Source organism: Gobius niger, assembly GCF_951799975.1.
Source record: "Gobius niger genome assembly, chromosome: 9".
Lineage (NCBI taxonomy): Eukaryota > Metazoa > Chordata > Actinopteri > Gobiiformes > Gobiidae > Gobius > Gobius niger.
This window is the reverse complement of record NC_136860.1, coordinates 637,067-663,227: the sequence shown is the minus strand read 5'-3', so window position 1 is coordinate 663,227 and position 26,161 is coordinate 637,067. Positions and strand designations below refer to the sequence as shown.

Below are 26,161 nucleotides of genomic sequence, written 5' to 3'. Positions count from 1 at the left end.
CGTAGTGGACCATAGTGGACCGTACTGGACCATAGTGGACCATAGTGGACTGTACAGGGGATTGAGTCGAGAGACAGGACCTGGGATCAGCCCAATACTGACACTGTCACATTTTAAAAGTTATTTTAAATTATCCAGGAATCACAGAGAAAAGTTACATATGATGGATGAACAGTCAAATGATCGATCGATTCACTGTCAAACGTCAGATCAATAAAGAAAAACATTTAAATGAAATGGTTTCCACCTCCCAAAGCAAGGATTACGTCTGGACTTTTTTTCGGACCTGACCCATAATGCCCCGCGCGGCCCGATGTGGGCACTCGGTTTGTTCCGATCTAAAGACTCGGTTACCGTAGCGATCCACCATCTTGACGGCCTCGGAGTGCGCGGCCTCGCTGGCTCCGTACTGGTTGACGGCTCGGACTCTGAAGAAGTACTCGTTGCCCTGGATGAGCTTCTGGGCGACGTAGTGACAGTCCAGGACCTTATTCTCCAGGACGGTCCACAGGAGGCGGCTGGTCTCGCGCTTCTCCAGGGCGTAGTGCTTTATGGGGGCGCCGCCGTCCTCCGCTGGCGCCGTCCAGGTCAGGGTCACCTGAGGACGGACGGGTTTGGAGGTTTTAGATGAAACAACACTCACTAAGAACTGCAGTAAATACCGAATAACGGAGCTACTGACCTTCTCGGAGGAGATGCCGCTGCACTCGATGGGGCCGGGCGCTCCGGGCACGTCCAGGACCTTGACTTTGACGGTCTCCTCTTTGGCACCGAAGGGGTTGGAGGCGGTGATGACGTACTCGCCGGAGTCTTTGCGTCCGGCGTATTTGATGGACAGCGTGGACGAGGTCTCGGTGGCCTCGATGTGCACGATGTCGGACGGTTTGAAGTACTTCCCTCCTTTGGACCAGCAGGACGTGGGCGCGGGTTTGCCCTGGATACTGGTGGCCGTGACGACGATGGTGTCCCCGGCGCGCACCGTCAGACCCTCCTTCATCTTGGCGTCGATGATGATGGTGGGGGCGGCTGCGGACAGACACAGAAAACTCACAACATGCTCGCTGGGAGAGCGGGGAACGATGGGGCGAAAACTAAACCTTAACGAGGGGGGACAAATCATGTATGGCACAAAGATGAAGAATGTCTTTGTTTTCAGGGAAATGGTTTATCAGGTAAACTCCCCGGTACAGACGACTCACCGCACTCGTCGGTGCAGATGATGGTGTGGTTATGTGAGGGGTAAACTCCCCGGGACAGACGACTCACCGCACTCGTCGGTGCAGATGATGGTGTGGTTATGTGAGGGGTGAACTCCCCGGGACAGACGACTCACCGCACTCGTCGGTGCAGATGATGGTGTGGTTATGTGAGGGGTAAACTCCCCGGGACAGACGACTCACCGCACTCGTCGGTGCAGATGATGGTGTGGTTATGTGAGGGGTAAACTCTCCAGGACAGACGACTCACCGTACTCGTCGGTGCAGATGATGGTGTGGTTATGTGAGGGGTAAACTCCCCGGGACAGACGACTCACCGTACTCGTCGGTGCAGATGATGGTGTGGTTATGTGAGGGGTAAACTCCCCGGGACAGACGACTCACCGCACTCGTCGGTGCAGATGATGGTGTGGTTATGTGAGGGGTAAACTCCCCGGGACAGACGACTCACCGTACTCGTCGGTGCAGATGATGGTGTGGTTATGTGAGGGGTAAACTCCCCGGGACAGACGACTCACCGCACTCGTCGGTGCAGATGATGGTGTGGTTATGTGAGGGTAAACTCCCCGGGACAGACGACTCACCGTACTCGTCGGTGCAGATGATGGTGTGGTTATGTGAGGGGTAAACTCCCCGGGACAGACGACTCACTGTACTCGTCGGTGCAGATGATGGTGTGGTTATGTGAGGGGTAAACTCCCCGGTACAGACGACTCACTGTACTCGTCGGTGCAGATGATGGTGTGGTTATGTGAGGGGTAAACTCCCCGGTACAGACGACTCACCGTACTCGTCGGTGCAGATGATGGTGTGGTTATGTGAGGGGTAAACTCCCCGGTACAGACGACTCACTGTACTCGTCGGTGCAGATGATGGTGTGGTTATGTGAGGGGTAAACTCCCCGGTACAGACGACTCACCGTACTCGTCGGTGCAGATGATGGTGTGGTTATGTGAGGGTAAACTCCCCGGGACAGACGACTCACCGTACTCGTCGGTGCAGATGATGGTGTGGTTATGTGAGGGGTAAACTCCCCGGGACAGACGACTCACCGTACTCGTCGGTGCAGATGATGGTGTGGTTATGTGAGGGGTAAACTCCCCGGTACAGACGACTCACTGTACTCGTCGGTGCAGATGATGGTGTGGTTATGTGAGGGGTAAACTCCCCGGGACAGACGACTCACCGTACTCGTCGGTGCAGATGATGGTGTCCGTCTGCTCGGAGGGCGGGCTCAGAGCTCCGGCCGCGTTCTTGGCTCGGATCCTGAACTCGTACTTGCAGCCCTCCTGCAGGTCGCCCACGGTGTAGGCCGGCTCCACCACGTTCACCGTGTTGCACTTGGCCCAGATCTTGGACGGCAGGTCTCGGCGCTCCACGATGTAGCCGGTGAGTCTGTGCCCGCCGTCGGACTCGGGCTCCGTCCACTGCAGCGTCACCGTGCTGCGCGTGATGGACACCACGTCGGGTTTACCGGGCGGGTCTGGGGACAGAGAGAGGCGGGTTACACCGAGCCGTCGCCGTGGAGACGAGAGGGGGCGGGAGGTACGCACCGATGGGGTCCAGCGCCACCTGCGGGTCGGTGGGCGCGCTGGGCCGGCCGACGCCCGCCAGGTTAATGGCCATGACTCTGAACTCGTACTCCAGACCCTCGGTCAGACCCGTCACTTTGTGCTCCCTCATCCTCAGCGCCGCAGGGCTCGCACGCTTCCACAGCATGCTGTTCCGCTCCTTGAACTCCACGTGGTACCCTAACGAGAGAGACAGGGTTAAATAAGGACCACGTGGTCGCTGTCCTAATGTGGCTAACTTTACATGTGGAGTTAATTAACATGCACTGTCCCATCTTCAATAAATAAAAAAATAATGATTAGAGATTGTCCTAATCTGATATCCAGTGTCAATATCAGTCGCCATGTTGAGAGTGGTCCGGAGTGGTCCGGTGTGGTCCGGTGTGGTCCGGTCTAAGCGCTCGTACCAGTGATGGGTGAGCCGCCGGTCTTGCGTGGGTCGACCCAGGACAGATATGCAGAGTTGTGCCTCATGCTGGAGATCTGAGGCGGCGCCGGAGCGTCCGGGACGTCTGCGGGAGAGAGAGGGGGGGTTAGCAGGGGACCGTACGCCGGGATCGGGGTCATGTGGCGGGTGTTTGTGGGTAAACCTGTGGGTGTTTGTGGGTAAACCTGTGGGTGTTTGTGGGTTAACCTGTGGGTGTTTGTGTGTAAACCTGCGAGTGTTTGTGGGTAAACTTGCGGGTGTTTGTGGGTAAACCTGTGGGTGTTTGTGGGTAAACTTGTGGGTGTTTGTGGGTAAACCTGTGGGTGTTCCTGGTTAAACCTGTGGGTGTTTGTGGGTAAACCTGTGGGTGTTTGTGGGTAAACCTGTGGGTGTTTGTGGGTTAACCTGTGGGTGTTTGTGTGTAAACCTGCGAGTGTTTGTGGGTAAACTTGCGGGTGTTTGTGGGTAAACCTGTGGGTGTTTGTGGGTAAACTTGTGGGTGTTTGTGGGTAAACCTGTGGGTGTTCCTGGTTAAACCTGTGGGTGTTTGTGGGTAAACCTGTGGGTGTTTGTGGGTAAACTTGCGGGTGTTTGTGGGTAAACTTGCGGGTGTTTGTGGGTAAACCTGTGGGTGTTTGTGGGTAAACCTGTGGGTGTTTGTGGGTAAACCTGCGATTGTTTGTGGGTAAACCTGTGGGTGTTTGTGTGTAAACCTGCGATTGTTTGTGGGTAAACCTGTGGGTGTTTGTGGGTAAACTTGTGGGTGTTTGTGGGTAAACTTGTGGGTGTTTGTGGGTAAATCTGTGGGTGTTTGTGTGTAAACTTGTGGGTGTTTGTGGGTAAACTTGTGGGTGTTTGTGGGTAAACTTGTGGGTGTTTGTGGGTAAACTTGTGGGTGTTTGTGTGTAAACTTGTGAGTGTTTGTGGGTAAACCTGCGGGTGTTTGTGGGTAAACTTGCGGGTGTTTGTGGGTAAACCTGTGGGTGTTTGTGGGTAAACCTGTGGGTGTTTGTGGGTAAACCTGCGGGTGTTTGTGGGTAAACCTGCGGGTGTTTGTGTGTAAACCTGCGGGTGTTTGTGGGTAAACTTGTGGGTGTTTGTGGGTAAACTTGTGGGTGTTTGTGGGTAAACTTGTGGGTGTTTGTGGGTAAACCTGCGGGTGTTTGTGGGTAAACCTGTGGGTGTTCCTGGTTAAACCTGCGGGTACTCACTGAAGGGGTGCTTGGCCACGCAGGGCTCGGACTTCAGCCCCTCGCCCACGCCGTACTTGTTCTCAGCGCGGACCCGGAACACGTACTCCGTGCCCTCGTGCAGCCCGGTTACTCTGAAGCTGTTGGTGTCCACGGTCAACGACACCGTCACCCACATGTTGGTGACGGAGTCTCTCTTTTCCAGGGTGTAGTTGGTGATCTCCGAGCCGCCGTCGTCTTTGGGCGCGGCCCAGCGCAGCGTGGCGCCGTCCGCCGTCACCTCCTTGAACTTGACGGGGCCGATGGGGATGCCGGGTTTGCCCACCACCCTGAGGACGCACGGGTCATTTTCAGATTAGCTTTGTAGACGGGGTTTGGATCATTTTACAACATTTTGCTATTGCTTCTCCCAAAAAAACAAGGAGGAATTAAAGTTTTTATAGATTTTTTAGCTTATTCAAATGAAATTAAGTTCCACAGACGTCTCATCCCTGACCCATGGCCCTGACCTGATGAAGATGGTGCTCTCCTTCATGCCCGCCCTGACCCCTGGCCCTGACCTGATGAAGATGGTGCTCTCTTTACTGCCCACCCTGACCCCTGGCACTGACCTGATGAAGATGGTGCTCTACTTGCTGCCCGCCCTGACCCCTGGCCCTGACCACTGACCCCTGGCACTGACCTGATGAAGATGGTGCTCTCTTTACTACCCGCCCTGACCCCTGGCACTGACCTGATGAAGATGGTGCTCTCCTTCATGCCCACCCTGACCCCTGGCCCTGACCACTGACCCCTGACACTGACCTGATGAAGATGGTGCTCTCCTTGCTGCCCGCCCTGACCCCTGGCGCTGACCACTGACCCCTGGCACTGACCTGATGAAGATGGTGCTCTCTTTACTGCCCGCCCTGACCCCTGGCACTGACCTGATGAAGATGGTGCTCTCTTTACTGCCCGCCCTGACCCCTGCCCCTGACCTGATGAAGATGGTGCTCTCCTTCATGCCTGCCCTGACCCCTGGCACTGACCTGATGAAGATGGTGCTCTCCTTGCTGCCCGCCCTGACCCCTGGCCCTGACCTGATGAAGATGGTGCTCTCCTTACTACCCGCCCTGACCCCTGGCACTGACCTGATGAAGATGGTGCTCTCCTTACTACCCGCCCTGACCCCTGACACTGACCTGATGAAGATGGTGCTCTCTTTACTGCCCGCCCTGACCCCTGGCACTGACCTGATGAAGATGGTGCTCTCTTTACTACCCGCCCTGACCCCTGGCACTGACCTGATGAAGATGGTGCTCTCTTTACTGCCCGCCCTGACCCCTGGCCCTGACCTGATGAAGATGGTGCTCTCCTTGCTGCCCGCCCTGACCCATGGCCCTGACCTGATGAAGATGGTGCTCTCCTTCATGCCCGCCCTGACCCCTGGCACTGACCTGATGAAGATGGTGCTCTCTTTACTACCCGCCCTGACCCCTGGCACTGACCTGATGAAGATGGTGCTCTCTTTACTGCCCACCCTGACCCCTGGCACTGACCTGATGAAGATGGTGCTCTCTTTACTGCCCGCCCTGACCCCTGGCCCTGACCATTGACCCCTGGCACTGACCTGATGAAGATGGTGCTCTCTTTACTACCCGCCTTGACCCCTGGCACTGACCACTGACCCCTGGCACTGACCTGATGAAGATGGTGCTCTCCTTGCTGCCCGCCCTGACCCCTGGCCCTGACCTGATGAAGATGGTGCTCTCCTTCATGCCCGCCCTGACCCCTGGCACTGACCTGATGAAGATGGTGCTCTCCTCACTGCCCGCCCTGACCCCTGGCACTGACCTGATGAAGATGGTGCTCTCTTTACTCCCCGCCCTGACCCCTGGCACTGACCTGATGAAGATGGTGCTCTCTTTACTGCCCGCCCTGACCCCTGGCCCTGACCTGATGAAGATGGTGCTCTCCTTGCTGCCCGCCCTGACCCCTGGCACTGACCTGATGAAGATGGTGCTCTCCTTCATGCCCGCCCTGACCCCTGGCACTGACCTGATGAAGATGGTGCTCTCCTTGCTGCCCGCGCTGACCCCTGGCACTGACCTGATGAAGATGGTGCTCTCCTTCATGCCCGCCCTGACCCATGGCCCTGACCTGATGAAGATGGTGCTCTCCTTCATGCCCGCCCTGACCCCTGGCACTGACCTGATGAAGATGGTGCTCTCTTTACTACCCGCCCTGACCCCTGGCACTGACCTGATGAAGATGGTGCTCTCCTTCATGCCCGCCCTGACCCATGGCCCTGACCTGATGAAGATGGTGCTCTCCTTGCTGCCCGCCCTGACCCCTGGCACTGACCTGATGAAGATGGTGCTCTCCTTGCTGCCCGCCCTGACCCCTGGCACTGACCTGATGAAGATGGTGCTCTCCTTGCTGCCCGCCCTGACCCCTGGCACTGACCTGATGAAGATGGTGCTCTCCTTCATGCCCGCCCTGACCCCTGGCACTGACCTGATGAAGATGGTGCTCTCCTTGCTGCCCGCGCTGACTCCTGGCCCTGACCACTGACCCCTGGCACTGACCTGATGAAGATGGTGCTCTCCTTGCTGCCCACCCTGACCCCTGGCACTGACCTGATGAAGATGGTGCTCTCCTTGCTGCCCACCCTGACCCCTGGCACTGACCTGATGAAGATGGTGCTCTCCTTGCTGCCCGCCCTGACCCCTGACACTGACCTGATGAAGATGGTGCTCTCTTTACTACCCGCCCTGACCCCTGGCACTGACCTGATGAAGATGGTGCTCTCTTTACTACCCGCCCTGACCCCTGGCCCTGACCACTGACCCCTGGCACTGACCTGATGAAGATGGTGCTCTCCTTGCTGCCCGCGCTGCTCCTCAGGTTGATGATGTACTTGGAGGCGTCGCTGCGCTGGCAGTCTCGGATCAGCAGCGTGGTGTTGACCGAGGTGGACTCGGCGCAGACGCGGCCCGTGTCCGTCAGGTCCTCGTCGTCGCCTTTCTTCCACGACACTTTGGGAGTGGGCTTTCCGATCACGGGGATCTTCAGCCGGACGGTGGTGCCCTCCTTCGCCACGTACACCATGTTGGGCAGCCCCTGCAGGTCCAGGTTGGGCAGGACTGAGGACAGAGGGTCAGAGAGAGAGTCAGGACTGAGGACAGAGGGTCAGAGAGAGAGTCAGGACTGAGGGTCAGAGAGGGTTAGAGAGAGTCGGGGCTGAGGACTGAGGGTTAGAGAGAGTCAGGGATGAAGACTGAGGGTCAGAGAGAGTTAGAGAGAGTCAGGGCTGAAGACTGAGGGTCAGAGAGAGTCAGGGATGAAGACTGAGGGTCAGAGAGAGGGTTAGAGAGAGTCAGGGCTGAAGACTGAGGGTCAGAGAGAGTCCTCGTTAGTCCTCGTTAGTCCTCGTCTGGTCCGGGTCTTACTGATCTGGTCCTTGGCCATCACGGTCAGGTCTTTGGGGGAGCTCTCTCCGGAGTCGTTGACGGCCTTCACGCGGTAGTTGTACTCGCGGCCCTCGATCAGGTCCTTGGCGCTGTACTGCATGTTCTTCGACCTGAGGCAGAGAAACCGGGTTAGAGCAGGGCACATGTGCAGCAGCTCAACCCCTGAGCCACACCACCCAGACTCATACGATCAGATCGAGTCGAACTAACGCTGAAGGTCTGGAGATGTCTGGGTCTGATACACCATAGTCTGGTGAAGGTTTGATCGTGTTTCGGAGACTGTTTGGCTGATGTTCTGAAGGTTTGGCTGAAGTTCCTGAGATGTCTGGGTCTAGTGAAGGTTTGATCGTGTTTTGGAGACTGTTTGGCTGATGTTCTGAAGGTTGGCTGATGTTCCTGAGATGTCTGGGTCTGGTGAAGGTTTGATTGTGTTTTGGAGACTGTTTGGCTGATGTTCTGATGTTTGGCTGATGTTCCTGAGATGTCTGGGTCTGGTGAAGGTTTGATTGTGTTTTGGAGACTGTTTGGCTGATGTTCCTGAGATGTCTGGGTCTGGTGAAGGTTTGATCGTGTTTTGGAGACTGTTTGGCTGATGTTCTGAAGGTTTGGCTGATGTTCCTGAGATGTCTGGGTCTAGTGAAGGTTTGATCGTGCTTTGGAGACTGTTTGGCTGATGCTCTGAAGTTTGGCTGATGTTGGTGAGATGTCTGGCTATGACGTTCTCACCTCATGAGCTCCTTGTACTTGTCCTCTCCGTTCAGAACCTCCAGGACGTAGCAGGTGATGCGAGAGCCTCCGTCGGTCAGCGGTTTCTTCCAGCTCAGGGTGCAGGAGTCGCGGGTCACGAGCAGAGTCTTGAAGTCCATGACGGGTCCAGGCTCCTCTGTGAGAACAAAGCGTTTAGGTCAGACAGGTCCCTCCCCTCGCTCTCCCCCCGCTCTTCCCGGTCCTCACCTGATGCTCTGACGGCGTCCGCGGTCTCGCACGTCTCTCCGGCGCCCAGCTCGTTGACGGCCGACACTCTGAAGCAGTAGTTGCGTCCGCCCTCGAGGTCCTCCACCTTGTAGGAGTTCTGGGGGCAGTTTGTGGAGACGATGGACCAGGCTTTCCTCTCTGTGTCGCGTTTCTCCACCACGTAGTGAGTGACGGGGCTGCCGCCGTCCATCAGAGGAACATCCCAGTACATCTCAGCGCTGTCCTTGGTGGTCTCCTTCACACACAGGTTTGTAGGAGGTCCAGGAGTGTCTGAGAGAGGAGAGAGGGTCAGAGGTCAGGGAGAAACAACGAGACGCAGGAGGAACATCCCCTGAGGAGCACCTTGCTGAAGTTCGGACACTCACCGTGCACCTTGACCACCAGCGTGTACATCTTCATGCCCACCGGGCTCTCCAGGTTCAGGATGTATTTCCCGGCGTCGTAACGATTGACGTTCTCCACCACCACGCTGGTGTCGGTCGCTCCCGTCTTTATGACCACGCCCTGGCGGTCCTTCAGGTTAGAGTTCATCTTCGCCCATGTCACCCTGAGGGGGACGAGGAGGGGAGGGGGAGGAGGAGAGGGGAGGAGGAGAGGGGAGGAGGAGAGGGGGAGGGGGGAGGGGAGGGGGGGTGGAGGAGGGAGGGAGAGTTTTTCGTTATGAGTCGTTTGAGGTGGACTCCAGTCATAAGATTCAGAGTGGACTGAATGGTATTTGGTCAATATTGAGGGAGTACCTATAGGGGAGTGTCTATAAGGGAACACCTATAGGGGAGTACTTTGGTGCAGAATAGGGAGAGTACCTGGCAGTGGGGCGGCCCTTGTAGGTGGCGCTCAGCCTCATGGTCTGTCCCGCCTTCAGCTGTAGCCCCTCCTTCAGCTCTGCACTAAGCTCCGCCTCCGGAAGAACTACAAGACGAGAGTAACTTGTGTTAATAATAATTAATTAATTAATTAATAATGATGTCCTTGTCCGAGTGTTAATAATAATATTAAATAAAGTTACCGATGACGTCCTTGGCCGAGTGTTAATAAATAAAGTTACCGATGATGTCCTTGGCAGAGTGTTAATAATAATATTAAATAAAGTTACCGATGATGTCATGTCCGAGTGTTAATAAATAAAGTTACAGATGATGTCCTTGTCCGATTGTTAATAATAATATTAAATAAAGTTACAGATGATGTCCTTGGCCGAGTGTTAATAATAATATTAAATAAAGTTACCGATGATGTCCTTGGCCGAGTGTTAATAACATTATTAAATAAAGTTACCGATGATGTCATGTCCGAGTGTTAATAACATTATTAAATAAAGTTACCGATGATGTCATGTCCGAGTGTTAATAATAATATTAAATAAAGTTACCGATGATGCCCTTGGCCGAGTGTTAATAACATTATTAAATAAAGTTACTGATGATGTCATGTCCGAGTGTTAATAATAATATTAAATAAAGTTACCGATGATGTCCTTGGCCGTGTGTTAATAACATTATTAAATAAAGTTACCGATGATGTCATGTCCGAGTGTTAATAACATTATTAAATAAAGTTACCGATGATGTCCTTGGCCGAGTGTTAATAATAATATTAAATAAAGTTACCGATGATGTCCTTGGCCGAGTGTTAATAACATTATTAAATAAAGTTACCGATGATGTCATGTCCGAGTGTTAATAACATTATTAAATAAAGTTACCGATGATGTCCTTGGCCGAGTGTTAATAATAATATTAAATAAAGTTACCGATGATGTCCTTGGACGAGTGTTAATAACATTATTAAATAAAGTTACCGATGATGTCATGTCCGAGTGTTAATAACATTATTAAATAAAGTTACCGATGATGTCCTTGGCCGAGTGTTAATAATAATATTAAATAAAGTTACCGATGATGTCCTTGGCCGAGTGTTAATAACATTATTAAATAAAGTTACCGATGATGTCCTTGTCCGTGTGTTAATATTAAATAAAGTTACCGATGATGTCCTTGGCCGTGTGTTAATAACATTATTAAATAAAGTTACCGATGATGTCCTTGGCCGAGTGTTAATAACATTATTAAATAAAGTTACCGATGATGTCCTTGTCCGTGTGTTAATATTAAATAAAGTTACCGATGATGTCCTTGGCCGTGTGTTAATAACATTATTAAATAAAGTTACCGATGATGTCCTTGGCCGAGTGTTAATAACATTATTAAATAAAGTTACCGATGATGTCCTTGGCCGAGTGTTAATAACATTATTAAATAAAGTTACCGATGATGTCCTTGGCCGAGTGTCAATAACATTATTAAATAAAGTTACCGATGATGTCCTTGTCCGAGTGTTAATAACATTATTAAATAAAGTTACCGATGACGTCCTTGGCCGAGTGTTAATAACAATATTAAATAAAGTTACCGATGATGTCCTTGGCCGAGTGTTAATAACATTATTAAATAAAGTTACCGATGATGTCCTTGGCCGAGTGTTAATAACATTATTAAATAAAGTTACCGATGATGTCCTTGTCCGTGTGTTAATATTAAATAAAATTACCGATGATGTCCTTGTCCGTGTGTTAATAACATTATTAAATAAAGTTACCGATGATGTCCTTGTCCGAGTGTTAATAACAATATTAAATAAAGTTACCGATGATGTCCTTGTCCGAGTGTTAATAACATTATTAAATAAAGTTACCGATGATGTCCTTGTCCGAGTGTTAATAACATTATTAAATAAAGTTACCGATGATGTCCTTGGCCGTGTGTTAATAATAATATTAAATAAAGTTACCGATGATGTCCTTGGCCGAGTGTTAATAACATTATTAAATAAAGTTACCGATGATGTCATGTCCGAGTGTTAATAACATTATTAAATAAAGTTACCGATGATGTCCTTGGCCGAGTGTTAATAACATTATTAAATAAAGTTACCGATGATGTCCTTGGCCGAGTGTTAATAACATTATTAAATAAAGTTACCGATGATGTCCTTGGCCGAGTGTCAATAACATTATTAAATAAAGTTACCGATGATGTCCTTGTCCGAGTGTTAATAACATTATTAAATAAAGTTACCGATGACGTCCTTGGCCGAGTGTTAATAACAATATTAAATAAAGTTACCGATGATGTCCTTGGCCGAGTGTTAATAACATTATTAAATAAAGTTACCGATGATGTCCTTGGCCGAGTGTTAATAACATTATTAAATAAAGTTACCGATGATGTCCTTGTCCGTGTGTTAATATTAAATAAAATTACCGATGATGTCCTTGTCCGTGTGTTAATAACATTATTAAATAAAGTTACCGATGATGTCCTTGTCCGAGTGTTAATAACAATATTAAATAAAGTTACCGATGATGTCCTTGTCCGAGTGTTAATAACATTATTAAATAAAGTTACCGATGATGTCCTTGTCCGAGTGTTAATAACATTATTAAATAAAGTTACCGATGATGTCCTTGGCCGTGTGTTAATAATAATATTAAATAAAGTTACCGATGATGTCCTTGGCCGAGTGTTAATAACATTATTAAATAAAGTTACCGATGATGTCATGTCCGAGTGTTAATAACATTATTAAATAAAGTTACCGATGATGTCCTTGGCCGTGTGTTAACAACATTATTAAATAAAGTTACCGATGATGTCCTTGGCCGAGTGTTAATAACATTATTAAATAAAGTTACCGATGATGTCCTTGGCCGAGTGTTAATAACAGTATTAAATAAAGTTACCGATGATGTCCTTGGCCGAGTGTTAATAACAGTATTAAATAAAGTTACCGATGATGTCCTTGTCCGAGTGTTAATAACAATATTAAATAAAGTTACCGATGATGTCCTTGGCCGAGTGTTAATAATAATATTAAATAAAGTTACCGATGATGTCCTTGTCCGAGTGTTAATAACATTATTAAATAAAGTTACCGATGATGTCCTTGGCCGAGTGTTAATAACATTATTAAATAAAGTTACCGATGATGTCCTTGGCCGAGTGTTAATAACATTATTAAATAAAGTTACCGATGATGTCCTTGTCCGAGTGTTAATAACATTATTAAATAAAGTTACCGATGATGTCCTTGGCCGTGTGTTAATAACATTATTAAATAAAGTTACCGATGATGTCCTTGGCCGAGTGTTAATAACATTATTAAATAAAGTTACCGATGATGTCCTTGGCCGAGTGTTAATAACATTATTAAATAAAGTTACCGATGATGTCCTTGTCCGAGTGTTAATAACATTATTAAATAAAGTTACCGATGATGTCCTTGGCCGAGTGTTAATAACATTATTAAATAAAGTTACCGATGATGTCATGTCCGTGTGTTAATAATAATATTAAATAAAGTTACCGATGATGTCCTTGTCCGTGTGTTAACAACATTATTAAATAAAGTTACCGATGATGTCCTTGGCCGAGTGTTAATAACATTATTAAATAAAGTTACCGATGATGTCCTTGTCCGAGTGTTAATAACATTATTAAATAAAGTTACCGATGATGTCCTTGGCCGTGTGTTAATAACATTATTAAATAAAGTTACCGATGATGTCCTTGGCCGAGTGTTAATAACATTATTAAATAAAGTTACCGATGATGTCCTTGGCCGAGTGTTAATAACATTATTAAATAAAGTTACCGATGATGTCCTTGTCCGAGTGTTAATAACATTATTAAATAAAGTTACCGATGATGTCCTTGGCCGAGTGTTAATAACATTATTAAATAAAGTTACCGATGATGTCCTTGTCCGAGTGTTAATAACATTATTAAATAAAGTTACCGATGATGTCCTTGGCCGAGTGTTAATAACATTATTAAATAAAGTTACCGATGATGTCCTTGGCCGAGTGTTAATAACAGTATTAAATAAAGTTACCGATGATGTCCTTGGCCGAGTGTTAATAACAGTATTAAATAAAGTTACCGATGATGTCCTTGTCCGAGTGTTAATAACATTATTAAATAAAGTTACCGATGATGTCCTTGGCCGAGTGTTAATAACATTATTAAATAAAGTTACTGATGATGTCATGTCCGTGTGTTAATAACATTATTAAATAAAGTTACCGATGATGTCCTTGTCCGAGTGTTAATAATAATATTAAATAAAGTTACCGATGATGTCCTTGGCCGTGTGTTAATATTAAATAAAGTTACCGATGATGTCATGTCCGTGTGTTAATAACATTATTAAATAAAGTTACCGATGATGTCCTTGGCCGAGTGTTAATAACAGTATTAAATAAAGTTACCGATGATGTCCTTGGCCGAGTGTTAATAACATTATTAAATAAAGTTACCGATGATGTCCTTGGCCGAGTGTTAATAACATTATTAAATAAAGTTACCGATGATGTCATGTCCGTGTGTTAATAACATTATTAAATAAAGTTACCGATGATGTCCTTGTCCGAGTGTTAATAATAATATTAAATAAAGTTACCGATGATGTCCTTGGCCGTGTGTTAATATTAAATAAAGTTACCGATGATGTCATGTCCGTGTGTTAATAACATTATTAAATAAAGTTACCGATGATGTCCTTGGCCGAGTGTTAATAACATTATTAAATAAAGTTACCGATGATGCCCTTGGCCGAGTGTTAATAACATTATTAAATAAAGTTACCGATGATGTCATGTCCGTGTGTTAATAACATTATTAAATAAAGTTACCGATGATGTCCTTGTCCGAGTGTTAATAATAATATTAAATAAAGTTACCGATGATGTCCTTGGCCGTGTGTTAATATTAAATAAAGTTACCGATGATGTCATGTCCGTGTGTTAATAACATTATTAAATAAAGTTACCGATGATGTCCTTGGACGAGTGTTAATAACATTATTAAATAAAGTTACCGATGATGCCCTTGGCCGAGTGTTAATAACATTATTAAATAAAGTTACCGATGATGTCCTTGTCCGAGTGTTAATAATAATATTAAATAAAGTTACCGATGATGTCCTTGTCCGAGTGTCAATAACATTATTAAATAAAGTTACCGATGATGTCCTTGGCCGTGTGTTAATAACATTATTAAATAAAGTTACCGATGATGTCCTTGGCCGTGTGTTAATAACATTATTAAATAAAGTTACCGATGATGTCCTTGGCCGTGTGTTAATATTAAATAAAGTTACCGATGATGTCCTTGGCCGTGTGGCGTCCCGGCACCTCGGCGCTCTCTCCGAAGCCGACCTTGTTGACGGCGGACACCCGCAGCTGGTACTCCGACAGGTGCAGCAGGTTCTGCACGGTGTAGGTGGTCTCCTGGAGGTTCCGGGGGACGTTGCAGCGGATCCAGTCGTTGGTGTCGGCGCGTTTGGACTCCACCAGGTACCCGAGGATGGCGCTCCCGCCGTTGTTGGCTGGGGCGCCCCACGACACGCTGATGGTGGAGTTGGAGGTGTCAGTGACGGTGGGGTTCTGCACGGGGCCCGGGGGCGCTGCGGACACAAGCGGGCGGGTCAGTGGGGGCTTTAGCTACTCTGATGGGGTTAGCTGTGCTGTAGTTACTCTTAGCTTCTCTCTGATGGGGTTAGCTGTGCTGTAGTTACTCTTAGCTTCTCTCTGATGGGGTTAGCTGTGCTGTAGTTACTCTTAGCTTCTCTCTGATGGGGTTAACTGTGCTGTAGTTACTCGTGGCCACTCTCTGACTGGTCCGTGTTGTTTTAGGTACTCTCAGATACTCTCTGATGGGGTTAACTGTGCTGTAGTTACTCTTAGCCTCTCTCTGATGGGGTTAACTGTGCTGTAGTTACTCTTAGCCTCTCTCTGATGGGGTTAACTGTGCTGTAGCTACTCATGGCTACTCACTGATGGGGTTAACTGTGCTGTAGCTACTCTTAGCTTCTCTCTGATGGGGTTAACTGTGCTGTAGTTACTCTTAGCCTCTCTCTGATGGGGTTAGCTGTGCTGTAGTTACTCTTAGCCTCTCTCTGATGGGGTTAACTGTGCTGTAGTTACTCTTAGCCTCTCTCTGATGGGGTTAACTGTGCTGTAGTTACTCTTAGCCTCTCTCTGATGGGGTTAACTGTGCTGTAGTTACTCTTAGCCTCTCTCTGATGGGGTTAACTGTGCTGTAGTTACTCTTAGCTTCTCTCTGATGGGGTTAACTGTGCTGTAGTTACTCTTAGCCTCTCTCTGATGGGGTTAACTGTGCTGGTGTTGTTTTAGGTACTCTCAGATACTCACTGATGGGGTTCATGGCGGTGGCCCCGGCCGACGCCTCGCTGGGCTTGCCGGGGCCGGCGATGTTGACGGCGGTGACCCTGAACTCGTACTCCGTGCCCTCGGAGAGCCCGCTGACCTCCAGGGAGCGCTCCGTCATGGGTTTGCGGTTCATCTTGGTCCAGTTCAGTTCTTTGGTCTCTTTCTTCTCCAGGAAGTACCCGAGAACCGGGGACTTCCCGTCGTCGGAGGGCTCCTTCCAGCTCACCGTCATGCGGTCCCTCTGCACGTTAGTGACGAGGGGGGGCTCGCAGGCGGCGGGCGCGGCTACGGGGGGGGAGGGGGAGAGAGGGGGAGGAGAGGGGAGAGAGGGAGAGAGAGAGGGGGAGAGAGGGGGAGAGGGGGGAGAGAGAGGAGGAGAGAGGAGAGAGGAGAGAGGGGAGGAGGGGGAGAGGAGGAGAGAGAGAGGGGGAGAGAGGGGGAGAGGGGGGAGAGAGAGAGGGGGAGAGAGGGGGAGAGGGGGGAGAGAGAGGAGGAGAGAGGAGAGAGGAGAGAGGGGAGGAGGGGGAGAGGAGGAGAGAGAGAGGGGGAGAGAGGGGGAGAGGGGGGAGAGAGAGAGGGGGAGAGAGGGGGAGAGGGGGGAGAGAGAGGAGGAGAGAGGAGAGAGGAGAGAGGGGAGGAGGGGGAGAGGAGGAGAGAGAGAGGGGGAGAGAGGGGGAGAGGGGGGAGAGAGAGAGGGGGAGAGAGGGGGAGAGAGGAGAGAGAGAGAGAGAGGAGAGGGGGGAGAGGAGAGGGGGAGAGGGGGGAGAGAGGGGGAGAGGAGGAGAGAGAGAGGGAGAGAGAGGGAGAGGGGGAGAGAGTGGGGAGAGAGGGGGAGAGAGGGGGAGAGAGTGGGGAGAGAGGGGGAGAGAGGAGAGAGTGGGGAGAGAGGGGGAGAGAGGAGAGAGTGGGGAGAGAGGGGGAGAGAGGGGGAGAGGGGGAAGAGAGAGGGGGAGAGGAGGAGAGAGTGGGGAGAGAGGGGGAGGAGGGGGAGAGAGGGAGAGAGAGGAGAAGAGGAGGAGAAAGTGGGGAGAGAGGGGGAGAGGAGCGTCAGCACAGGTTCAAGTACAAGTAAAAAGTTGTGACCCAAAAAAATACTGAAGTAAAAGTCTCAGTACTCAGAGAAAAAGGTACTTGAGTAACATTCGTCTGATTTACGTTTCAGTCGTGATCTGAATATTAAAAATACTCAAATATGTATTGTACATGTAACTGTAACATTTACTCACAGTGAGACAAGTAACTATTATTTACTCAAGTAGAAGTAAAAGCAGAGTTAGTTACTTTGATATCTGTCCATTTTTAAATGTACTTTTAGTCCAGTCTGATCTCACTTACAAACGTCTATGGTAAAAAGTACTACTACTCTAGTACAGTTCCTCCAGTTACTTGAGTGACTGATGGAGGCGGGACTTACTGTAGGGGTTCTTGGCGACCACGGGCGCGGTCACCAGGGCGTCTCCCACCCCCCACATGTTCTCCGCGCGGATCCTGAACTGGTACTCCCGGCCCTCGATGAGGCGCTCCACGGTGAACTCGGGGGCGTCGCCTTTGACCTTGGCGTGGACCTGCGCCCACTCGGCGCGGCTGGTCTCGCGTTTGTCCACGATGTAGCTACTCACGGGGGCGCCTCCGTCCTTCAGCGGCGGCGTCCAGGCGAGCTTCACGCTGGTGGCCGTCACCTCCACGAAGGAGGAGCCGGCGGGAGCGCCCGGCACGTCTGCGAGGGGGAGGAGAGAGCGGTCAGAGAGAGGTACTCCTGACCAGGGTCAATGAGCGCATCCAAAACAGGAAGTGGAATCGATGCCGTCGCTCCAGAGACCGGATTCAAGGCTTTTGCTCATTACACAATCACATTTTGTTCTCGTTTTCCCAATTTCCCAATATTTTTGCTATTTTTGCACATTTTTCCATATGAATTTTTTTTTAAATTGTTTTTTCTTTTACCTCAATTTTGCTCATTACAATTTTCCTTATTTTTACCCATTTTTTCCTTATTTTTGCTACAATTTCTCCCATTTTCCCCCCATATTATTCCCCACTTTTTTCCCCCCATATTCAATTTTTCTACACAATTATTTCTTATTTTTGCCCTAATATTTTCTGGTTTTGTTTCGCTAATTTTTCTTATCACCAATTGTATTTCCCTCATTTTTACCCTATTTTTTCCCCATTATTCCCTCAAAATGTTTCCTTATTTTGCCACAATTTCTCCCAATTTTGACTTTTTTAAAACTTTTTGCCCATTTATTGTTCTTTTACCAGTATTTTGTTCATTACAATTTTTTTCCCCTTATTTTTACCCAATTATTATTTTTTCCTTATTTTTGCTACAATTCCTCCAATATCCCCCCATATCGTTTCCCACTTTTTCCCTGGTTTTGCCCATTTTCTATTTTATTTTTTTCCTCATTTTTCTACACAATTATTTCTTATTTTTGCCCTAATTTTTTCTGGTTTTGTTTCTCTCACTTTTGATTTTTGTTTTTTTTTTTTCATTTTTATTACCAATTTAATTTTTCCCCTTTTCCCACAATTTTTCCCACTTTTTTCCCACTTTTTGCTCATATTGCCCCCATTTTTCTACACGATTATTTTTTTTTATTATTACAATTTCTTCTGGTTTTGTTTCTCAAATTTCTGCTAATTTTTATTATCACCAATTGGATTTCCCTCAATTTACCCCTATTTTTTCCCCATTATTCCCCCAATGTTTTTTTCTTATTTTGCCACAATTTCTCCCAATTTTGACAATTTCTTTTTTTTTTACTTTTTGCCCATTTATTGTTTTTTCTTTTACCAGATTTTTTTTCCCCTTATTTTTACCCAATTTTTTTTTTCCTTGTTTTTGCTACAATTTCTCCAATATCCCCCCATATTGTTTCCCTCTTTTTCCCTGGTTTTGCCCATTTTCTATTTTATTTTTTTCCTCATTTTTCTACACAATCATTTCTTTATTTTTGCCATAATTTTTTCTGGTTTTGTTTCACTCACTTTTTTCCATTTTTTTTTACCAATTTTATTTCCCCCTTTTCCCACAATTTCTCCCAATTTTTACCCAATTTATTCTCATTTTTGCCCCACAGTAAGGTACTTTTCCCCCTGCTTTTTGCCCAAAGTTTGCACCAGTTGTTTCTTCCGCCGGCGCTCGCTGTGACTCTCTGTGACTCGCTGTGACTCGCTGTGGCGGGTACTCACCGAGCACCAGCACCTCCACCTCGGCCGTGGTACTCACCGAGCACCAGCACCTCCACCTCGGCCGTCTTGCTGCCGCCGGCGTTCTCGGCGCGCACCGTGTAGACGCCGGTGTGGTGTTTGGTGACGTCGCTCATCTCCAGCAGGAAGTGATGTCGCTGCTGCGTGATCACGTGACCGGGGGCGGACCTTAGCGTGTCGTCGCCGCGGCTCCACGTGACGCGGGGCATGGGCTTCCCGAACACGTCGGCCTCGAGGAGAACCAGGGAGCCCGCCTTCACCTTAAAGCCCTTCTGCATGCGGGCGCTCAGCTCGATCCTGGGGGGGACTGAGGAGAGAGGGGGGGTTAGGACCGGGAGTACCTGAGGGAGGACCCGAGGGAGAGAGACCTGGGCCTGTAGGGTTAGGGCGGGGCCTGTATGGCTAGGGCAGGGCCTGTAGGGTTGGGGCAGGGCCTGTAGGGTTAGGGCAGGGCCTGTAGGGTTGGGGCGGGGCCTGTATGGTTAGGGCAGGGCCTGTAGGGTTAGGGCAGGGCCTGTATGGTTAGGGCAGGGCCTGTAGGGTTAGGGCAGGGCCTGTATGGTTAGGGCAGGGCCTGTATGGTTAGGGCAGGGCCTGTATGGTTATGGTTAGGGCGGGGCCTGTAGGGTTAGGGCGGGGCCTGTAGGGTTAGGGCGGGGCCTGTAGGGTTGGGGCGGGGCCTGTAGGGTTGGGGCGGGGCCTGTAGGGTTAGGGCGGGGCCTGTAGGGTTTTGGTTAGGTTGGGGCGGGGCCTGTAGGGTTAGGGCGGGGCCTGTAGGGTTATGGTTAGGTTGGGGCGGGGCCTGTAGGTTTGGGGCGGGGCCTGTAGGGTTGGGGCGGGGCCTGGGCGGGGCCTGTAGCGCTGGGGCGGGGCCTGTAGGGTTGGGGCGGGGCCTGTAGGGTTGGGGCGGGGCCTGTAGGGTTGGGGCGGGGCCTGTAGGGTTAGGGCGGGGCCTGTAGGGTTTTGGTTAGGTTGGGGCGGGGCCTGTAGGGTTAGGGCGGGGCCTGTAGGGTTTTGGTTAGGTTGGGGCGGGGCCTGTAGGGTTAGGGCGGGGCCTGTAGGGTTATGGTTAGGTTGGGGCGGGGCCTGTAGGGTTATGGTTAGGTTGGGGCGGGGCCTGTAGGTTTGGGGCGGGGCCTGTAGCGCTGGGGCGGGGCCTGTAGGGTTGGGGCGGGGCCTGTAGGGTTGGGGGGGCGGGGCCTGTAGGGTTTTGGTTACTCACCGTTCTCCGCCTGCACCAGCACGGCGTCCGTGGCCTCGGACGGCTTGCTGATGTTGACGGCGGTCTTGGCGATGACCCTGAACTGGTAGGAGAGGTCGCGCTCCAGGCCGGTCACCGTGTACTCCTCGCGGGGGCAGTTCTGTGAGCTGGTGTTACAGCGCACCCACAAGTCCCCGGGTACTCTCGCGCTCTCCACGTAGTACCCCACGATCTTAGAGCCGCCGTCGTTCTTAGGGCGGGACCACACCAGGGTCACGGAGTTCTTAGTCATGTCCAACACCTCAGGCTTACCCGGGGCATCTGGGGGAGGGAGGGGGGAGGGGGGGGAGGGAGGGAGGGGGGAGAGAGAGGGGGGAGAGAGAGGGGGGAGGGGGGAGAGTGAGGGGAGAGAGAGGGGGGAGGGGGGAGAGAGGGGGGAGGGGGGAGAGGGGGGAGAGAGGGGAGAGAGAGGGGGGAGAGAGAGGGGGGAGAGAGAGGGGGGAGAGAGAGGGGAGAGAGAGGGGGGAGAGAGAGGAGGAGAGAGAGGAGGAGAGAGGGGAGAGAGGGGAGGGGGGAGAGAGGAGGAGAGAGAGGAGGAGAGAGGGGAGAGAGGGGAGGGGGGAGAGAGGAGGAGAGAGAGGAGGAGAGAGGGGAGAGAGGGGAGAGAGAGGGGGGAGAGAGGAGAGAGGGGAGAGAGAGAGGGGAGAGAGAGGGGGGAGAGAGGGGGGAGAGAGAGGGGGGAGAGAGGAGAGAGGGGAGAGAGAGGGGAGAGAGAGAGGGGGGAGAGAGAGGGGGGAGAGAGGAGAGAGGGGAGAGAGAGAGGGGAGAGAGAGAGGGGAGAGAGAGGGGGGAGAGAGGAGAGAGGGGAGAGAGAGAGGGGAGAGAGAGGGGGGAGAGAGGAGAGAGGGGAGAGAGAGGGGAGAGAGAGAGGGGAGAGAGAGGGGGGAGAGAGAGGGGGGAGAGAGAGGGGGGAGAGAGAGGGGAGAGAGAGGGGGGAGAGAGAGGGGGGAGAGAGAGGGGAGAGAGAGGGGGGAGAGAGAGGGGGGAGAGAGGAGAGAGGGGAGAGAGAGGGGAGAGAGAGAGGGGAGAGAGAGGGGGGAGAGAGAGGGGGGAGAGAGAGGGGAGAGAGAGGGGGGAGAGAGAGGGGGGAGAGAGGAGAGAGGGGAGAGAGAGGGGAGAGAGAGAGGGGGGAGAGAACAAGATTATGAGAAGTTATAGTAACCAAGTCTGTCTCTAAAGCAACAAGGCTCCAGAGGAAGGGTCAGTGGTCGGTGGTCAGTGGGGTCGGTGGTCAGTGGGGTCAGTGTGGTTCGGGTCAGCCTCTTACCGACGGGCGCTCAGTGGTCAGTGGGGTCGGTGGTCTGTGGTCAGTGGGGTCAGTAAGGTCAGTGTGGGTCGGGTCAGCCTCTTACCGACGGGCGCTCAGTGGTCAGTGGTCAGTGGAGTCAGTGGTCAGTGGGGTCGGTGGTCAGTAAGGTCGGTGGGGTCGGTGGTCAGTGGGGTCGGTGGTCAGTGGTCGGTGGTCAGTAAGGTCGGTGGTCAGTGGGGTCGGTGGTCAGTAAGGTCGGGTCAGCCTCTTACCGACGGGCGTCCTGGCGGTCACGAAGTCGGTCTTGGCGCTGGGCTTGCCCTGGCCGGCGCGGTTGATGGCGGACACTCTGAAGGTGTACTCCAGGCCCTCGATGAGGCCGGCGCAGGGGTACTCCGTGGTCCTGACCACCGTGTCGTTGGCCTTGACCCACAGCAGGCTGTTCCTCTCCTTCTTCTCGATGTAGTAGCCGGTGATGGGGCTGCCGCCGTCGCTCTCGGGCCGGTCCCAGGCCACGAACATGCAGTCTTTGTTGGTCTTGTTGATGCGGCAGAGGAGCGGCTCGCTGGGCACGTCTGCGGGTCAGAACACGGGTCAGAACACGGGTCAGAACACGGACTCACCTGCGGCCACGGCGGCGGCGCTCACCGAAGGGGAACTTGGCCACCATGCGCTCGGACTGCAGCGGGTCGGACACGCCGTAGCGGTTCTCGGCGCGGATCCGGAACACGTACTCTTTGCCCGGGATGAGTTTGCCCAGGCGGGTGTTGGGTTTGGGGCAGGAGGACACGGCCGTGACCCAGTCGCCCCGGGTCACGTCGCACTTCTCCACCACGTAGTTGGTGATGTTGGCGCCGCCGTCCTCCAGCGGCTTGTTCCAGGACAGAGAGCAGGCGTCCGAGTCGATGTCTGAGATCTCCACGGGGCCCTCGGGGGGGCCGGGGATGTCTGCGCAGACCAGGACAGGGTGAGCACAATGTTCCTTTGGTTTGAAACATCTACAGGACACTTTTACTGCAACATTTACTTTCCTCTGTGAAATCAGGTGAAGGCCTTTAACCTCTTACCCTCCGCCTAAACCGAGCAGTTTGTCCAGTTCGGCTTTACCCAAATCCAACAAGTTCTCACCTGGCGCTTCCAGCATATTGGCCAGAGCAACGCCTCAAAGCCAAGACATACGAAACAGATCCTTTTCCTCACATCGCTGCCTCGTTGTTTCACTTTTTCACTTTCTTTTTCATCTCATATTTGCCAGAGTTTGTCACATTTTCATTTATTTTTTTGTCACATTTTTATTATTTTTTTGTCACATTTTTATTATTTTTTTGTCACATTTTTATTATTTTTTTGTTGCATTTTTATTATTTTTTTGTCACATTTTTATTATTTTTTTGTCACATTTTTATTTATTTTTTGTCACATTTTTATTTATTTTTTGTCACATTTTTATTATTTTTTTGTCACATTTTCATTTATTTTTTTGTCACATTTTTATTATTTTTTTGTCACATTTTTATTATTTTTTTGTCACATTTTTATTATTTTTTTGTCACATTTTTATTATTTTTTTGTCACATTTTCATTTATTTTTTTGTCACATTTTTATTATTTTTTTGTCACATTTTTATTATTTTTTTGTCACATTTTTATTATTTTTTTGTCACATTTTTATTATTTTTTTGTCACATTTTTGTTGTTTTTTGGTCACATTTTTATTTATTTTTTGTCACATTTTTATTTATTTTTTGTCACATTTTTATTTATTTTTTGTCACATTTCTGAGTTGATTTTTTCCAATAAGCCTTTACATTTGGGTGAAACCAAACTGGAGAGACAGTGCTCTGTTCAGGTGGGAGGTAAGAGGTTAAAGGAACAGGAACCGTTCTTCCACACTGAGATCAGTTCTTCCCTGAGCTTAGACGAGTTGGTCTTTGTGCGTGCCCTCAGTCACACAAAAAGACCAAAGATGTTGTTAGCATTTGGCCTCTCCCAGTGTATTCCTATGGCTCCAAACAGGCTTAAGTTAGAAGTGACCGAGCTCTTCCACGGACACAAAGACCAGACGGGTACGGATCAACTCAGAACAAAACTGTGAACTGTTCCTTTAAGTCTTTGACCTTTATGTAACCAGGAAAGTCCCACTGAGCTCAGGAAGGGGCGGGACCTGTTGTACATGTTTTAGTGGTGGGAAACACACGTGAGTTTGGCGTGACGTACCTCGGATGATGATCTTGAGCGCCTGGCTGATGGTTCCGGACGTGTTCTGGGCCTCCAGGCTGTAGTCGCCGCTGTCCAGGCGCGACACGTCTTTGATGATGAGGACGCAGAGGTTGGCCGACTGGTGGACGGCGAGGCGGCTGGACGGCACCACGGCGGCGTCGGCGCGCTTCCACTTACAGACGGGCGCCGGCTTACCCGACACCACGGCCTCCACGCGCAGCTTAGCCCCGGCACGGGCGCTGACCGTCTCCGCCATCACGATCTTCGGCTCCACTGAGGACACAGGGCGGAGGCGGAGTCAGAGGCGGAGTCAGGGGCAGAGTCAGGGGCGGAGTCAGAGGCGGAGGTGGAGTCAGGGGCGGAGTCAGAGGAGGAGTCAGGGGCAGAGTCAGGGGCAGAGTCAGAGGCGGAGTCAGGGGCGGAGTCAGAGGCGGAGGTGGAGTCAGAGGCGGAGTCAGGGGCGGAGTCAGGGGCAGAGTCAGGGGCAGAGTCAGAGGCGGAGTCAGGGGCGGAGTCAGAGGCGGAGTCAGGGTTGTTAGTTCATGTGTCATTGCAGTCTGAGAAACGGAGCCGCATCCGTCTTTCCTAAACCACTGTATCAGTGATGGGGGTGATGGTCGGGTCAGGGCTGGGTCGGGTCGCTCACCTCGCTGCTCCTTGGCCTCCACAGTCTCCCTGGTCTCGGTGAAGGAGCTCCTGCTGTTTGGGGTTAGTGGTTGGGGTTTGGGGTGAGGGTTGGGTTGTTGGGTTTAGGGGTGAGGGTTGATGTTGGGGTGAGGGTTGGGGTTAGGGGTGATGGTCGGGTCAGGGTCGGGTCGGGTCGCTCACCTCGCTGCTCCTTGGCCTCCACAGTCTCCCTGGTCTCGGTGAAGGAGCTCCTGATGTTTGGGGTTAGTGGTTGGGGTTAGGGGTGAGGGTTGATGTTGGGGGTGAGGGTTGATGTTAGGGGTGAGGGGTCAGGGTCGGGTCAGGGTCGGGTCGGGTCGCTCACCTCGCTGCTCCTTGGCCTCCACAGTCTCCCTGGTCTCGGTGAAGGAGCTCAGGCCCATGATGTTCTTGGCTGCGACCCTGAACTTGTAGAGCTTGCCCTCCTTGAGGCCGCCCACGGACACGCTCAGGCCTTTGACCGTGGTGTAGGCGTTCCACACCACCTCCTTCGGCTTCTCCTCCTCCTCCTCTTCCTCCTCTACAGGGGGAGGGGCGGGGGGCGGGGCTTCAGCGCCTTCTGCTCCCTGTCCACCAATCACAGAGCAGCACGGTCAACAAGCCATTCAATCAATTATGTCCATTTTTTTTCAATTAAAACTGACATTATGTATATATGTGTATGTGTACATATATGTGTATATATATGTGTATGTGTACATATATGTGTATATATATGTGTATATATATGTGTACATATATGTGTATGTGTATATATATGTGTATATATATGTGTATATATATGTGTATATATATGTGTATATATATGTGTATATATATGTGTATGTGTATATATATGTGTATGTGTATATATATGTGTATGTGTACATATATGTGTATGTGTACATATATGTGCCGGGTGGTGGTACCTCTGCGGGCGCCTCAGGCTCCGCCTTCGGCTCGGGCGGGGGTTTGACCTCCACGTACTCGATGACGTAGCCGTCGATCTTGGCGCCGCCGTCGCGCAGCGGTTTGACCCAGGCCAGAGACACGTTAGTGCGGTTCGCCTCCATGACCTCCACACGCTCACACGGGTCCGGCTTACCTGGGGACACGGGAGGACACCAGGACACGGGTCAGAGACACGGGTCAGGGACACGCCAGGACACGGGAACACGGGTCAGGGACACGCCAGGACACGGGAACACGGGTCAGGGACACGGGAGGACATGAGGACACATGAGGACACATGAGGACACGGGACAGGGACACACAAGGACACACGAGGACACATGAGGACACGGGTCAGGGACACGGGTCAGGGACACACGAGGACACCAGGACACGGGTCAGGGACACGCCAGGACACCAGGACATGAGGACACGGGTCACACGGGTCAGAGACACGGGCGTTCTGCTTAAAGTTGGAGGAACTTTCTCTCTCCTCCCTTTGAGCAGGGAGGACCCATCTCCAGAGGATTGCCCAACTGTACATGTTTCCTGAAGGGTACTC

The 26,161-nt window shown here is 50.8% G+C and overlaps 1 protein-coding gene across 1 annotated transcript in view; it reads right to left on the bottom strand.

Annotated features, from left to right (window-relative positions):
* LOC306967383 (titin-like) overlaps positions 1–26,161 on the bottom strand; it is a 206,157-nt gene that overhangs the window by 60,847 nt on the left and 119,149 nt on the right. The window contains exons 100-121 of the mRNA XM_079562388.1: positions 25,578–25,753; positions 24,995–25,235; positions 24,001–24,276; positions 22,432–22,731; positions 22,056–22,358; positions 20,496–20,795; positions 19,293–19,580; positions 17,475–17,777; positions 16,043–16,345; positions 14,989–15,294; positions 9,636–9,741; positions 9,198–9,379; positions 8,812–9,102; positions 8,584–8,740; positions 7,837–7,967; positions 7,248–7,530; positions 4,427–4,734; positions 3,196–3,300; positions 2,771–2,968; positions 2,404–2,700; positions 683–1,026; positions 355–598 (exon numbers count right to left, since the gene is read on the bottom strand). Of these exons, the coding sequence (XP_079418514.1) occupies positions 355–598; positions 683–1,026; positions 2,404–2,700; positions 2,771–2,968; positions 3,196–3,300; positions 4,427–4,734; positions 7,248–7,530; positions 7,837–7,967; positions 8,584–8,740; positions 8,812–9,102; positions 9,198–9,379; positions 9,636–9,741; positions 14,989–15,294; positions 16,043–16,345; positions 17,475–17,777; positions 19,293–19,580; positions 20,496–20,795; positions 22,056–22,358; positions 22,432–22,731; positions 24,001–24,276; positions 24,995–25,235; positions 25,578–25,753 (5,442 nt within the window). The remainder of the gene's footprint in view (positions 1–354; positions 599–682; positions 1,027–2,403; positions 2,701–2,770; positions 2,969–3,195; positions 3,301–4,426; positions 4,735–7,247; positions 7,531–7,836; positions 7,968–8,583; positions 8,741–8,811; positions 9,103–9,197; positions 9,380–9,635; positions 9,742–14,988; positions 15,295–16,042; positions 16,346–17,474; positions 17,778–19,292; positions 19,581–20,495; positions 20,796–22,055; positions 22,359–22,431; positions 22,732–24,000; positions 24,277–24,994; positions 25,236–25,577; positions 25,754–26,161) is intronic.